Source organism: Panulirus ornatus, chromosome 72, assembly GCF_036320965.1.
Source record: "Panulirus ornatus isolate Po-2019 chromosome 72, ASM3632096v1, whole genome shotgun sequence".
NCBI classification, from domain to species: Eukaryota; Metazoa; Arthropoda; class Malacostraca; order Decapoda; family Palinuridae; genus Panulirus; species Panulirus ornatus.
In genome coordinates this window covers 859,269-876,223 of record NC_092295.1, presented here as the reverse complement: position 1 = coordinate 876,223, position 16,955 = coordinate 859,269, and the positions used below count along the sequence as shown (strand labels likewise).

At 37.9% G+C, this 16,955-nt stretch overlaps 1 protein-coding gene across 2 annotated transcripts in view; it reads right to left on the bottom strand.

Annotated features, from left to right (window-relative positions):
* Nucleotides 1-16,955, bottom strand: part of LOC139748046 (uncharacterized) — a 538,085-nt gene that overhangs the window by 199,392 nt on the left and 321,738 nt on the right. Inside the window, exons 24-25 of one of the 2 annotated variants that reach the window (XM_071660616.1) lie at nucleotides 14,030-14,140; nucleotides 7,557-7,667 (exon numbers count right to left, since the gene is read on the bottom strand). In XM_071660616.1, coding sequence (XP_071516717.1) covers nucleotides 7,557-7,667; nucleotides 14,030-14,140 — 222 coding nt within the window. The remainder of the gene's footprint in view (nucleotides 1-7,556; nucleotides 7,668-14,029; nucleotides 14,141-16,955) is intronic. The other variant, XM_071660617.1, reaches the window with a different exon arrangement.

Here is a 16,955-nt window from a genome sequence, read left to right as displayed (position 1 = left end):
TGGCCAAAATAATACCAGCAGAAAAGATAGAGAGCAGCAACACTGCACCGTAAAGAAAGGGATGGTTGAATAAAGGTGTGGGAAAGACAATTCATGATACAAAAGGCTTCTGATTCCACTCTTGTTAATACAAAGGTGGAAGAAGAGATACCCCAGATGTATGAGCAATACTACATACAATGACATATAAAACCCTTGAAGATATGAAACAACTTCTCAAAAGAAAAATCACTGCAGCATCTACACAACACCCCCCAACTTTAGAGACTTTGCAATGTTCATTATATGTGGTTTTCAGGATAGAGTGGAGGATAATGCCTAATGTGTTTATATCATCAAAGAGCCAAACTGTTGTTTGAAACTGTAGAGGGAAACTAAGAAAAATCTTTAATTTTTAACACTATCAAATTTTGTTACTGCTTCCCCATTCAGAGATGTTGCACAGGTCTAAAATGAATGACAATACATGCTCAGTATAGGGAAGAAAGCAAGAATTAGATGGGAGGAGAAAGTGTGAGATAAGGTATGCAAAATGGAGTGAATAAGATTAAAAGTAAAAGGGAGAAAATCATTTACTGAGAAAAGATGGAGAACAGATAAGATAAAACCCAGATGAACATCACTATTGACAGGATAGGAAAAGGAAGTCACTCCATTGATGACTAAAGCAAAGAAGTGAAACTAAGTATAAAGGAAAAGTGAGAGAAGTAAAAAACCAAAGGAAAGAGTTTTTGAACACAAAGTCTGATGCTACATCCTATCAAATGCTCTGGAAAAGTTGAAGCATATGCCAAAAGTTTCACAAACATCCTCAGATAGAAGTAGCACCAAAAAATCTATACTGGTAATCAGATAGAAGGGAATGAGAGTCAAAGCGCTTGAGAACCTAAGCTCCTAACACTAATGGAGCGGAATATAAACCACGGCATTATGACAGCTGTGTGCATGATTCCTTGTATATGCTTAAAGGCCCCTCTCTGAACTTCTTTCTGTTAACATACTGATCTTCACATATCCTGTTCCATCATCCACCACTTTACTGCAGTGGAGAAGTCTGTATATCTAGGTTTTCTATGGCTCAGTTTCATTTTGTGTATACATGCTGACCACCTCCCACCTTTTTTTAAACAGTACTTATTACTGACACTGTTAATTCATGTTAAAACTTGAAAATTACAGGTGTATCTTCCTTTTGTGTACCGTAAAATAAGCTAATAGAATGATGTATCTGTTTAACCATGTTTCTATATGTAAATACATTCTTTTTATTATCAATAATTGCATAACATTTCCAGCACACTTAGTTGAGCTGATATTATTTAGTTTAAATCACTTTCCTATGAAAAAATCTTGCACTAGTAATGGAATTATGACGAATCTTTGAAAATAAAGGTTCTACCTGCATAAAGACAATAAAAAAGAAAGAAAATATAATGCGGTATTCCTGAATGAGTATGGCATACACATATCTTACATCAAATGAAATCCTAAGATAAAATTCATTCATGGCAATTCATAAATACAGCAAGTGATATATGGACACAGAGTAACACAAAAAACCTGACAAAAAATGCAAGGGATACAGTGAATCTACATACAAATAATGATTACATGAGAAAATTTGCCTCACTACCATGCAAACATACTCTAGCTGAGTTCTTTTTGAATCTTCCAAGTCACTCAAAAGCACATGAAATTATCAATTAATTGCAGTGCTAGACACTCTTAAACAGATAAAAACATTATATCTATATTTTCAAATTGTTCCTTAAGTACATTAAAATTTTCATGAGTGACCCATCCACGGATTTCATTAAGTTAGCAAACTTTCTTTTTATGGAAGATATTTTGAAATATAAATGAATAATATTATCACTCTCAGAAAAAACATTTCATTACCTTACAACAATTAAATTTTGTCGAGTCAATCTATCATACATATTATCACAGCTTGTTTCAGGAAAGGTCTGTGAGGCCTGGAAGTGGATAAGGAGCTGTGGTTTCGGTGCATTACAAAACAGCTAGAGACTGAGTGTGATCGAATGTGGCCATTTTTGTCTGTTTTCCTTGTGCTACCTCGCTGAAGTGGGGGTAGTGATGCTGTTTCCTGTGGGGCAGGGTAGCACCAGGAATAGATGAAGACAAGCAAGTATGAATATCTGCATGCATATATATGTATATGTCTGTGTGCATGTATGTATATATTGATATGTATATATACATGTGCGTATATGGGTGTTTAAGCATATATACGTATGAGTGGATGGGCCATTCTTTGTCAGTTTTCTGGTGCTACATCGCTGATGCGGGAAACAGTGATTATGTATTACCGAGAGTGGTAGCTGAGGGGATGCCTGATCATTACCTTATGAAAGTGAGTGAAGATTTGTAAAGGTTTTCAGAAGAAAGGAAACATTGTGGGTGAGAAGAGAGTGATGAAATTAAGTGTGCTTGAAAAGAGTCTTGCATAAAGAAATATCAAGAGAGACTGAGTACAGAATGGCAAAAGTTGAGAGTAAATGAAATTAAGGAATGAACAAAGAGTGGCAAGTATTTAGGAAAGTGGTGCTGACATGGGCGAGAGATGTGTGTGGCATGCATAAGGTGGAAGGTGGGCAGGTTAGAGAGGGTAGTGAGTTGTAGGATGAAGTAAAATTGCCAGTAAAAATGAAGAGAGAGTTATATGGGCAATACTTACAACAAAGAGTGCAAATGACTGGGAGATGTATAAGAGAAAGCAGCAGGTCAAGAGGGAAGTGCAAAGGTTGAAAAAAGGGCTAAGGAGAGAAGGGGTAAGCAAGTACCAGTAAGCTTCAAGGAGATAAGATGTTTTGTAAAGAGGATAAAAGTGACTAAAAAGCAAGAGAACAAATGGGAACATCAATGAAGGGGGCTAATGGGGAAGTAGCTACAGGTAGTGAAGAAGTGAAGAGGGTATGGAGCAAGTATTCTGAAGGACTGTTGATGTATCTGATGATAGGGTGGCAGATGTCGGATATTTGGGTCAGGGTAGTATGTGCAAAAGAAAGGCATGGAGAGTGGTTTGGTGAAAGGAGAAGAAGTGGTGAAAGTCTTGCGCTAGAAGAAATGTGGCAAGACAGCTGGATTGGATGGCACTACAGTTCAGCTTCTTGAGAAAAGGAATGACTGTGTTGCTGATTGGTTAGTTAGGATTTCTAATGTAAGCATGGATTATGATGAGGTGTTTGAGGATTGACACAATGCATATATAATGCCATTGTATAAAGGCAAGGGGGACAAAGGTGACTCTTCAAACTACAAAGGTATTAGTATGTTAAGTTTACCTGGTAAATCATTTGGGAGTAGAGGGTGAAGGCATGTACAGAGAATCAAACTAGGGAGGAACAACATGGTATCAGAAGTGATAGAGGATGTGTGGATCAGGTGTTTGCTTTTAAGAATGTGTGTGAGAAATGCTTTGAGAAACATGATGATTAGTAAGTTGCATTTATGGATTTGGAGAAAGCATATGATAGGGTCAATAGATAAAACTTTTTGAAGGACTTAGGAATATATAGTGTGGGAGGAAAGCTGTTAGAAGCAGTGAGAAGTTTTCATCAAGTATGTATGGCATGTGTACGAAGAGGAAGAAAGGAGAATGATTGGTTCCAAGTGGAGGCTGGTCTGTAGAAGGGGTGCGTGATGTCATAATAGTTGTTTGATTTGTTTATGGGCTGGGAGGTGAGGGAGGATAATACATGTATCTTGGAGAAAGGGGTGAGTATCCAGTCTGTAGAAAATGAGGGGCCCTGGGAAGTGAGTTTGTAGTTGTTTGCTGATGACATAGCACTTGTGGCATACATAAGTGAAAATCTGATGAAGTTCTTGACTAACTTTGGAAGAAATGTGTGAAAGGAGGAAGTTGAGAGTAAATGTGAATAGAAGCATGGTAAATAGGCCTAGCTGGGTAGAATGACTGGTTTGTTGGGGTGGTAATTTGTATGGAGAAAATTTTGAGGAATGAAGTGTTTTAGATACCAGGGAGTGGACTTGACAGGCTATCAAACCACTGAAGTGAATTATGGGATGGATGAGGGGATAGAGGTGCTGAGAACAGTGAAGAATCTGTGGTGGGAAGATAGGTCGTTATCTGGGAGGGGGAATATATATATATTCCTATGAGTCCACGGGGAAAATGAAACACAATAAGTTCCCATATTCTTTCGTCTGTTTCCTTGCATTATCTCGCTAACGTGGGAGACAGCGACAAAGTATAATATATATATATATATATATATATATATATATATATATATATATATATATATATTATACTTGATCACCATTTCCCACATCAGCAAGGTAGTGCCAGGAACAGATGAAGAAAAGCCACATCCACTCACATCCATTCTCTAGTTGTCATGTTGTGTAATGCACTGAAACGACAACTCCCTATCCACATCCAGGTTCCACACACCTTTCCCTGGTGTATCCTGAACATTTCACATGCCCTGGTTCAGAACACTGACAGCACTTCAACCCTAGTATATTGATCATTCCAAATCATTCCATCCCATGCATGCCTTTCACCCTCCAGCATGTTCAGACACCGATAGCTCAAAATCTTTTTCACTCCATCCTACCACCTCCAATATGGTCTCCTGCTTCTCCTTGTTCCCTCCACCTCTGACACATATAGCCTCTCTGTCAACCTTCTCTCACTCATTCTCTCCATGTGTCCAAACCATTTCAACACACCCTCTTCTGCTGTCTCAACCACATTCTTTTTACTGCCACACATCACTTTTACCCTTTCATTACTTACTCAACCAAACCACCTCACATCACATGCTATCCTCGAACATTTCATTTCCAACACATCTACCCTCCTCCATTCAACCCTATCTATAGCCCAGGCCTCGCAACCATATAATACTGTTGGAACTACTATTCCTTCAAACATTCCCATTTTTGCTCTCCAAGATAGCATTCTCTCTTTCCACACATCCTCCTCACTTCCAGAACCTTTTGCCCCCTCCTCCACCCTATGACTCATTTCACTTCCATGGTTCCATTCGCAGCCAAGTCCACTCCCAGATATCTAAAACACTTCACTTCCTCCAGTTTTCCTCAATTCAAACTTACATCCCAACCAACTTATCCCTCAACCCTGCTAAAGTTAAAAACCTTGCTCTTATTCACATCTACTCTCAACTTTCTCCTTTCATACACTTTCCAAACTCATTTACCAACTTATGCTCTCACTTGAATCTGCCACCAGTGCTGTAACATTGGCAAACAACAATTGACTCCCTTCCTAGGCCTGCATACTCTCCACTCTTTCCAAAACTCTTGCATTTACCTCCCTAACTATCCCATCCATGAACAAATCAAACAACCATAGTGACATAACACACCCCTACCACAGACTAACCTTCACTGGGATTGAGTGAATTGGAACAGTGTGATAACTGGGGTCGACATGCTATCAATGTGCTGAACCATGGCATGTGAAACATCTGGGGTAAACCATGGAAAGGTCTGTGGGGCACGGATGTAAGGCAAGTAAGTATGAACATGTACATGTGTATATATGTGACGTATATATGAATATGTTGACATGTATATGTATGCATATGTACATGTATGTGCATGTATGTATATATGTATGTACATGAGTGGATGGGTCCTTTCTCTGTCTGTTTCCTGGCCCTACCTTAATGACACAGGAAATGGCAATCAAGTATGATGGAGAGACTGCATTCTCTCACATCTATTCTCTAGCTGTCATGTGCAATGCATCTAAACCACATTCCACATCCACAGGCCTTACACACCTTTCCATTGTTTCCACAGCTGTTTCACATATCCTAGTTCAGTTCACAGACAGCATGTTGGCCCCCCTATATACTACATCATTCCAATTCACTTGAACCCATGTACACCTTTCATCCTCCTGCATGTTTAGGCCCAGACCAATCAAAATATTTTTCACTCCATCATTCTTTCTCCAACTTGGTCTACCCTTCTTTTTCCCTCCACTTGCAACACATATATCCTCTTAGTCAGCCTCTCCTTACTCATTCTCTCCCCATGTTCAAACCATTTCAGCACACCCTCTTCTTCTCTCTCAATGACACTCTTACCACCATACTTCTCTCTTGCTCTTTTACTACGTACGTGATCAAACTACCTCACCCCATACATTATCCTCAAAATATTTGATTTCAAACACACCCACACTCCTCCACACTTCCTCATCAATATCCCATGCCGTGCATTGGTTCAACATTGTTGGCAAAACTTGCATTCAAACATAATCATTTCTGACCTCCCATATAACAATCTCTCTTTACTCAGTCTTCAGTGCTTTCTGAACATTGATCCCCATCACCCACCCTATGACTCACTTCCACAGTTCCATTTGCCCCAGGTATCTAAAACACCTCTCTTCCTCCATATTTCAAACTCACACCCTAACTAAACTGTCCCTCAACCCTCCTAAACCTGTTAACCTTGCTTTTATTTACATTTACTCCTTTCAAACACACTTCCAAAATCAGTCACCAACTTTTGCAGTTTCTTGTTCAAATCTGCCATTAGTGCTGTGTCATCAGCAGACAAAAACTGATCATTACTAGGCTCCCTCATCCCCAACAGATTGCATACTCATCCCTCTCTCCAAGACTCTTTTAATTACTTCCCTCACCACCCCAACCATGAACAAGTTAAACAATAATGGTAGTCAAAAAAACTGCAGCAGACCAACCTTCACATGGAACCACTCACTCTTCTTTCTTCCCACTTGTACACATGCTTTACACTATCAGAAAAGACTTCTCATTGTTTCTGACAGATTTCCTTCCACACCATGTATTCTTACGACCTCTAACAAGGCATTTCTATCAACCCTATAATATGCTTTCTCCAGATCCATAAATGCCACATACAAATCCCTCTGTTTCTCTGGGAATTTTTCACAAATTTTCTTTACAGGAACACTATATATACATATATATTACTTTCTACTAAACAAACTGCTTTGCTCATGTCATGCAGCTATGAAACTCTTCTTGAAAAAAAGCAATCTTGTCCACATGACTGCTTTGCTGATTACTGATTGCTGATGCTTGCCTGCTGCATGACAGAAGTCTTAAAATTCCCAATACCCAAGAGAAGATGTTAGATGTTAGGTTAGGTGATCTCTACATGAACGTATAGCGGCAGTAGAACTCATCAGACCCATCATAACAGTTATAGTAGCCATCACATCGTTGGTAAGCATGGATCAAGCAGCCGTTCCAGCATCGCCACAGCCTTCCAACTTCACACAGATATGAAACCTTAGTCAGTGGCTTCATCTTCATTGCAAAATAATTATATACCCAAGTGCAACTTATTCACTGCTTGAGCAAAGTAATAAAAGTCAGCATCAACTGTATATCCGGTTATTAGAATGAGACAGAAATTGGCAATACACCCCAACAGTACTTAATATCAACAAACTAGTTCTTGTCATGAAATATAAAAAACCATATGCTTCTCAAAAACTAAACTCTGACAATAAAGCTTGTCATACACTACTGAGCACGCACCTGTGCAATCCTGCTCATCAGAAAAGTCAGGGCACTGAGGCACTCTGTCGCAACGTTGAGACACTGGGATACAATACTTGTTCTTGCACTGCCACTCTCCTGGCCGACATTCTAGCAGAGCAAACAAGCAATCATGCATAATAAGCATGCTTGGATGACTCTTTAAAACATAATCATGAACAACATGCAGAAACTCTTAACTTGAAATATACATGCATGTAAGCTGATATCATTAATAAAGATTACAGAAGACCATCAGGCACAGCATCATTAATGACAGTATCAAATCACAGGGAAAGGGATATCAAAGGACTACCATGGGCTTTAGATGCACTCTTCACTTCTGTGCAGAAAAATGAAGCTTGAAAAAAGAGGTTTATTTCTGTTCCTAGGAAGAAACAGACATATTTGGAAGACGATGTGAGATGGTTACATCACTCCTAAATGACCATCTTTCTTAAAATGACAGGCATGGTACAGGCAAAACAAGCCTAAATAAGGTCATCTTGAGTGAAAATAAAAGAGAAAAAGAGGAAGAAAAAAATGAAGACAATGTGAGCTCCTCAGGCATTTGATGCACTGACTCTTAAACACAAAAAAATTATAGGAATTATAGGAAGGTGGAAATATGAAAAAAGGAGGAAAATTCCACTCCTTCACAATTCAAAAAAAGGAGGTATTATGGCAGTCAATCCTCATTTGACAGTCAATCCTCTTTTGGTATCCTTACAGAAACTATAGGAAGCAGATGCAATATGCATGCAACCAGTAAAAGCTTTGGTGGCAAGAACACATACTGACAATTCATGAGGGCAACAGCTTTAAGGGCCTATCTATTTAAACAAAGTTCATAAATATAAAAGATATTATAAACAATGCACAAATCTGGATGAAGGTTACACACCATACTAAGTTTCAGTCCCATCTTTCATTACCAAAACTCTGCCAAACCAAAACAGCTTATATCAGCCCCATGTTTCAATGTAGCTCTCTAGAGATTTGCTCCCATTACTCCATTCCCAATCTAATGGGAAAGATTAAGTCCATACATCCTCCAGACATCACAAGTACACCCTAAACCAATGTCCAGTGTATTGCATTGATAGATGGACTTCACGAGTAAAAGTGCTTCTAATTTTTTCACTTTACAAACTGAATTATCATGTGAAACAATCATATCCAGCTATTTCATGTCTAGTGATGAAACAATCCTCAAGTAAAAAAAAAAAGATGATGGAGGATGAAGTGAAAAAGATTTTGAGTGATCAGGGCCTGCACGGGATGGAATGGAATGAACTCGAATGAAGTGATATACAGAGGGTGATGTGCTGTCAAGGGACTGAACCAGGGTAGGTGAAGTGGGCTGGGGAACTATGGAAAGGTCTGCGGGGCCTGGTTGTGGATAGGGGCCTACGCCTTTGGTGAATTGCACGAAAGCTTGAGAATGAATGTGAGTGAATGCAGGCTTTCTTTGTCTGTTCCTGATGCTACTATGCCAATATGGGAAATCGCACACAAGAATGAAAACCTTACCTTCCTACCCCAGGTGTTCCTTCTATCCTTATGAGGCTCCTGCAGCACTCAGAAAGCTGGCCATATTTACCAGTTAGGACCATAGGTCATAAAGTGTTGTGATGTGCATGTGTCTATGTGCAGAGAGTATGAAGAGAGTAGTAAGAGCCTAGCTTCTTAATGGTAGTTGCATCAAGGGCATGAAGGGTTTTGGATTAAGTTAAATAGTGTTTGTAGTGTTGTAGTGATGTGAGATGTCCTAACATGAGCAGGAAAGTGTGACTTGTGTTTGGGACGTGGTTCCTGATGGGTGTATGTCTAAAGGGCTGGAGTTCAAGATTGGGTTGTCAGGTGATTTTAATGTGAGTGTTTTGTCAGTGTTTACATATTGGGGATGGGGGAATCTGTGAGTAGAGGTTACTGAACTGTGAGGCAGGGGTTAGCTTTTCATTTCTACATGGAGGTTGGTTGTAACCAGGATCTGAACCTATGTGCTCATCCATAAGCCTCCTGTGAATGCAAAGCATCACAGTCAGCAAAGCTAACCGCTACATCACAGATATGTTTAGTTTGTTCACATCCTTTGTGTTAACATGTATGGTGCAGGGAAACAATGTCATGGGTGTGTCGTATGTGACGACTAGTATGGTTGGAGTTATGTCGAGTGAGAATGACTGACCATTCAGGATGGAGTGGGGATGTTAGAATTATGTCTATTTAGGAGTTAAAAGGGTGATTGCAGATTTCTGTGAAGATGTACTCCTGTTTTGGGTGAGGTAGTGTTCCAACTACAAGATGCAGTGTTGAATGATCCACAGATCACTTGTTCCTTGTCATTGAAATCACCTAAGGTACATGAAGTAACCTAGAAATAAAGCTGTTTCAAAATACTGTATGCCAGTAAAGCTGTGGAAATGGAGAGTTTTTGTCAAGGTGGAAAATTACAAGGGCCTAATGTACCTTTTGAGGTTAAAGTACTCCATTAGAAGTCAGAGCACCACTGAAACTCACTATAATGGACTTTGGATTGTATGACCTTTCATCCCATAAAACCCTTTATCACACCAAATAAGAAAAATACATGATAGTGTAAACCTACTGAGATTTTTCTACCCTTTGTCACCAATGACAACTCTACATCCACTATTTACAAAGAATTGTGCTTACAATATGATCCATAAAGATGAGTGAAAGCATGAGAAAAGGCTTCAAAATATATCAGAAGAGCTGCATAAGTGCAAAACTACAAAGAAATATCTACCTCTGACACCAAGCACAGCTTGGTCAACTTGTTATGGAGGATTTGTGAATACAAAATAGAGAGAGAGAGAGAGAGAGAGAGAGAGAGAGAGAGAGAGAGAGAGAGAGAGAGAGAGAGAGAGAGAGAGAGAGAGAGACTAAAATAATTAGTTTTAAATTTATAAATAAATCTGGGAAAAAGAGAAAATTATTATAAATCTGCAGAAATGTACCAGTTTCCTTGTATTTTGACAAAGTACAATTCAACGTGTCAACTAGATGTGGAGAAATTGTGCTTAAAAGATAACTCAACAAAAATGAAAAAAAAAAACATGAGGTAAAACTAGAAAAAACGAAAGTAAAGAAAAATAATCAACAATCATTTAGAGGGATTGTTATTAGTCATCACTTCTGAAATTTTGTTTATAATTTGGAACACACTTTGGGGATCGTTAGATGTCATTACTTCTGAAAATTTCCTAAACTTTGAGTGAAAAGTGGCCAAGATATTTGCAAAAGAGGGAATAAGTTTTAAATTTTGAAAAATTTACATAATTTGAATGAACAGGTGCAAAAATTATTCAGAACAACAAAAGGCCCTCGGAAGATCGACAAGACCTAATGAAAATACCGACAAATTTCAAGTTCTCCAAAGAAGCAATATAATCAAAAAGTCCAAATTCAGCTTTGCATTACCCACCCTTAAACAGTATGGATAAAACTTCATTCTTTCTCTGTAACCAGGAACTACAGTAGTAACAGAGAATGCCTTGCAAAATTTTTTGTATTTTACAAATACAGATGCTCCCTTAAAAGAAGTCTGAACATATGGATATCCGACTTTTAATTGTCCCATAACTTAAATACACTATTTTTTCAAGACAAAAATATTTGCCTTCATACCAGAAACACTAAGTAGCGGATGTGTAGGAATACAGCACAGGGATGCATTTGGCAGGCAGCCTCTTCCCCAAGGCATGCATCTTATGTAAACACTGTCTTGGAACTTTCAGAAACTTCAAATATAAATATCACCCATATTTCTAATAATGACTGAAAAAATTACCAACTGATGATAATAGAAGAGGATCTCTTTGCAATCATCAAGTGGTTGATTTAGAAATGAAAATGAAAACTATAAAAATGCACTAGGTGGGTAAACACACTCTTCCATAACGCATGAGCTTGGACTGGCTAACTTAACAGTTAGTGCATCAAGGAACAAAGAAAAGGTTCAGCACCTTTAGAATCAACTGTCATAACCAAGAAGTGACCTGGAGCTATCTATGAGATGGAGAAATTACTAACTTTGAGGATGGAAGATCTGATTCAATGTCATGTACTGCTACGCTTTGTAGTGATACATGTAAAGCTAAAAGTCTCTTCAAAGATGTTAAAGGAAATTACAGTAATCCTGAAGCAATATCTTTGCCAGTCATGGATGGTTCAATAGATTTAAGGTCTGTGCTAATTTTCATAAAGTAAGTAGCAAGTCTCAATGTCAATAGGATTAAGGTAATTGGATATTTTTATAGTTTAATGATTTTTTTTTTCTAGTCAGTAATTTCTCTCCCTTATTTCTATTATTCAGTGTGGTGGTGATTTTTTTTTTTCTAGTCAGTAATTTCTCTCCCTTATTTCTATTATTCAGTGTGGTGGTGTTCTAAATATGCTAGTGTTGCATTTTGGAGTTTGGGGTATTGTAAGTGTGGTGGGCAAGTATATCACAGTGTGCATCGTATGATAGCGATACAAAACAGGTGGCTAGGTGACAAGGTGCCAGAGAAAGTGAACTATCAAGAGGTAAGTGGAAGTTCAACGATCCTCAGTGATGGGATCTTCAGTGAAATTATATGGTTTTGACCTATGTACCAATATCATGAATGTAACCCTTATGTAAATCACGGATCCTCTGTATACATGTGCTCCAACTTACAGATATAACATAACGCAATGAACAAATGTTTGGAAAAAGCATGAGAGAGGAATGAATGATTGTTTATACTAAGCCATAATTAGACAAGCAGTACTTCTGGCATCTACAGTGTAGCAATCCCACTGGTGTGATGTCTGTAGCCTGTCATAATCTTATTTTTCTGTATTTGGATTTTCGTTTGTACAGTGAAAGTAATCTGTCGACATCAAAACATCAGTGAACATCTAGCACTTTTTTTTTACTCTGTGTTTTTATTAACTGTTTCATGGGTGAAACTTGTTTTAATCCTAGTAGTGGACACCTTAACTTTAAAGTACAAAGTTTATCTCATACGAAACTGTAATATATAGGGTGCTATCAAAACAAAATTCATTATCAGTGGAGTCTACTGCCAGCCTCTTTACTATCAAGCTATTTTCATTAACTTCCTTTCCAATTTCAAGTGCATCTGGCATTTGAAGCCCCTCAATTTACTCAAGAACTTTCTTCACCAATGTCCGTATATTAGAGTGAAATATGAATTCAACATTAATATAGGCATATCTCATTTCATTACTTTTGCACATTTACTTGATTCAGTAAGCAAGACTAAAGTCTTCTGTCATCCTAGCATCACACTCGAAGTGATTTCACTGCACCCAATAACTACTCATTCCTTTGATGCTTTCATCAGAAAAACCTCTTGCCCTGATCAGTCTCTAACTGAATCTCTCCATCTCTTCTGTGGTCTGGTTTAACAGTTTTCACCTTATACTGTATCTTCAACCATATAGATATATTCTCAATCAACCTATCATCTGCCATCTATTCTAAATAATAACATCTTAAACCTTTATTCAAGCACCTGTCCAATATCTTTTTCACACCACACATCTTATTCTTCTTTATTCTTTAACTATTCTTCAAATTCCAACACCACCATACAAGGCATCTAAATCTAATGTTCTTGTTTCCTATCTATCTAGAATTTTGCAAACTTCAGTTTCATATCCACAATTCAGAACATGAACAAGAATTCCTTCTTGCAACCTATTTGCAAACTCGTCACTTACAATCTTTCCATGCTTCTAGAACACTTTCGAAGTTTCATCCTTGGAAGATTACTCATAACTTCATCTTCCCCATTACTAGCCATACCAGTTTCTACTGATACCTAGGGTCATCCACAACTTCCAGTTCCTCATAGTTAAACTGAGATTACACTATGACATCCCATTTCAGCATTCTCCTCCTCATACACACTTCAGAAAATGTCAGACCATCTTGTTCAATGCCCCCCCCCCTTTGCATTCAGTTAATAGGATCATTAAGATACAACAACTGTGGTAATTTCCATCCCATTTCATAATGGTGCAGCAGTCCACTGCTATCACCCTTCACTCACTCACACCTCCTATAATGCCATATCCAAAGGAACATTAAAAAAATCATGATGACATCACACCACCATGACACTCCAACATCTATCTCAGACCATACAGAAACATGTTAATTACATCAAAATTAGCCAAGCTGGAGAGAATTATGAGCAACAATGGTTTAGTATGTGATGTATGAAAGCAGTGTTAGTAAAGTTACTGTATGAGAACCCCTTTCAACTTACAGGGAATGGCAAGGATAATGAGATGCAAAGATTGCTAGAAGATCCTGTAGTCATCGGAAAAATAATTCTGAAGCAATTACCATATGGATTACTAAAACTAGCAATTCTGAAGCAATTTTCATAAGGATTCGCTAACTAGTGAATTACCTTACTAATAAAGCCATTCATTTTAGGACCTCTCACCTGGACAACCCTCCTCATCCGAATAGTCAGGGCAATCATAGCGGTCATCACATCTAGCTTGTTGTGCCACACAGGTCCCATCTCTACATGTCCAAGATCCAGGTCCACATTCTAATAAGTAAAAAAGAATCATGTTAATAATTAGTCAGCTTCAGAAACAAAATCATTAGTATAAATTCAATTGCAAATACACATAAACTACAAAGGTTACTAACAATACATGTAAAATGTATATGAGCAATAGGAGGACATCCAGTTAAAAGATTTTTTCCAAATCTAATGTTGTTTATCAGAGGTACAAATTAACCCCTTCAGGATGACAGTTTTCTGTAAGACATGTCTCATAGACAGAAGACTACTTTTCCATTATATAACCCCATGACCCCTTTTAAAGGGCTCCTGGAGCTTCAAGGCTGCACTGCAAGCAGAAGCAGGGAAATTATGGACTCCTTTGAACTAAGAATTTCCTTGATGAGACTGAATTTCCTTTATCCACTGCTAAAGCTGCAACCCTACAGAATGCACCTTTCAACTTGTGACATAACCACATGCAGGTGAAGTCTGGTAATGCTGACAGTGGATCTGTAGTAATATAAGAAATACTGAAAAAAGTATTACAAGTCATTTAAACAGCCCCAGCCATTCAAACCCTGCATCTTAGTGTGCTACTTAGGCCTTTAAATCTCCTGTGCTGCTGCCGTTTAATCTGTGTGTACCCAGAAACTCTAGTACACCATCATCCCTCTAACTCAACTCCCTGTACTTAGAGACTAATTCTTCCTATAACAGTTTATATGAATTCACTATTTATGACACCCTGATACACTTAAATATGACATCTGGCTGTATTTGTCACCTAGAACACACAATCCTGCTTGTTTGTGTAGTAAAGCAGGATCCTGGGTGGGAGAAGTGAAGCTGTCTTCCCATCACAGTTATCTCTGGGTAGCTGGGCCCTGTTGGTTTTTCCACTTGCAAATCAAAAGTGGGCTGATATTTGGCATTCATATGTGCCTCATATCAATAAAAGAAGCAAGGGATCCTTCAAATGGAGGTGGAAAAATTCTGTCTACAACAATACGAATTTAGGATTTCCCCATTCGTATTCATTCACATCCATCTTATGCTCTGTAGTGATTTCTCTGATAAAATGATCTAACAAACTTGCATTAGTTACTTCTATATCTAAAAACAATGCCATGTCCATTTGTAAAAATAAGATCTATCATACTGCTCCCTCTTCTTGGTTGGTGGTCTACCTGCATGAGGCTGAATGAGTCATAAAATTCAATAAGTCTTTGAAGCTGTCCTCTTTCATCTATTGATCCATTATTCTTTCCTTTGTAATTATATCTTCATACATCATCTATTCCTTTCCTGCTATCTAATATTAGGATGAAATTTAAAAGTCACTAGCCATTATTATCATATGACTGGTCTCTCTAATCCATTCAAGATTTCTTAAAATTTTTCTAAAATCATTCTAAAGCCACCTAGTTTTGTTTAAAGTGGTCTGTATGGTACTAGATGTTTATGGTTGGAATGCTCACTATAATCAGTTCATGTGCACCGTGACTCATTTTCATTACCTCTTTTCTATCTAGTTTATTATAGACATATATTGCTACACTCTGTTTGAACTTTGTTCTATCTGTTCTGAATATTTCAGATAGTTCCAAGTTAGCTTCATCTTTCACTTTTTCATTTACCTCAGTGTCTGACATATTAATCTGAACTGTGTTGTTATACTTTGTGTATTCACAGATGCAATTCACTTTGAATCTCAAGTTCTCACTCTACAGACATTCTATGTTTACATTACTACATCATCTTCCTGACTAAAGGCCACAAAGATGAAGAACTGAATGTGGCCAGACGAAGAAACAACACTCCCACTTCTAGCTCAAGGAAGATGAAATTCATATATAGCACATTTCGTAAATTGAAAACTCTACATGCCAATGCAGAAAGGCTGGTATGAAATAGTAAGAGATAGAGTTCAGAGGTCAAACCAGGGGAAGCAATCCTGATATTATCATAGTGGTGGTGACCAAAAAGGCACCAAAAAGAGTGGTTTTATCAGGAGAAATGGTAACAAAATTGCTATGCATATAAACAATGGAATCGTTGCTGTTAGAAACTTTTAGCAAAAGATCAGAAAGAACTATAAATGGAAAAAGACATTATCATACTTCCTTTGGATAATGAAGTGCCTTGCCTCATAAATAACATATGTGCAATCGTTTTAGGCACAGATGAAACAGGAACGAATGTTCTAGGTAAGAGAGTTTTTCTATATTTGATACAACAGTTCCCTTAAGGGCTATAATGGCCCTAGAACAAAAGTAGTAGGACAATGGGCTGGAAGAAGAGATGATCTAAGATAAATTATGGTAGTTAATGAGTAAAGTCTTTATAATTAAAACAGTAGTAGCAGAAACAGAGGAAAAAACAAGGTACTTGAGACACATAACTTGATCCAGATAGCATCAGAGTATTGTGATTCAGTTTGCGAGGAAGCAAAAGGTTTATTGATGTTGAAGGACTAACTTCCTCTCTGAAGCAGAGTCATGGCTCTATTCATAGCAAAAGTGTGAAAAGAATTCACTGCATGGTTAGGTCTAAGGAATAAACAAGTTCCTGTGAGATATACTACATACATGGTGTAAAAAAATGATAAGAAAGATTGCAAAAAGTCATGCTTTTAAAATAGCAAGGGTCTGTGGGAGGAGCCAATACTGTCAACTCCTAAACATACCCTCACACTGGCAGCAGGTGAATTATAATGCATGCATGTTAGATAAAAAGATTCTAGGGTTCCATCTGATTTTCCTGCTAATGAGGAACGGTCTGGCAATACCAGCAAAGGCTACTTGCAATATACTATATAGCTGATCTCTTGGGTTTATCCCCTACCCATATCAAT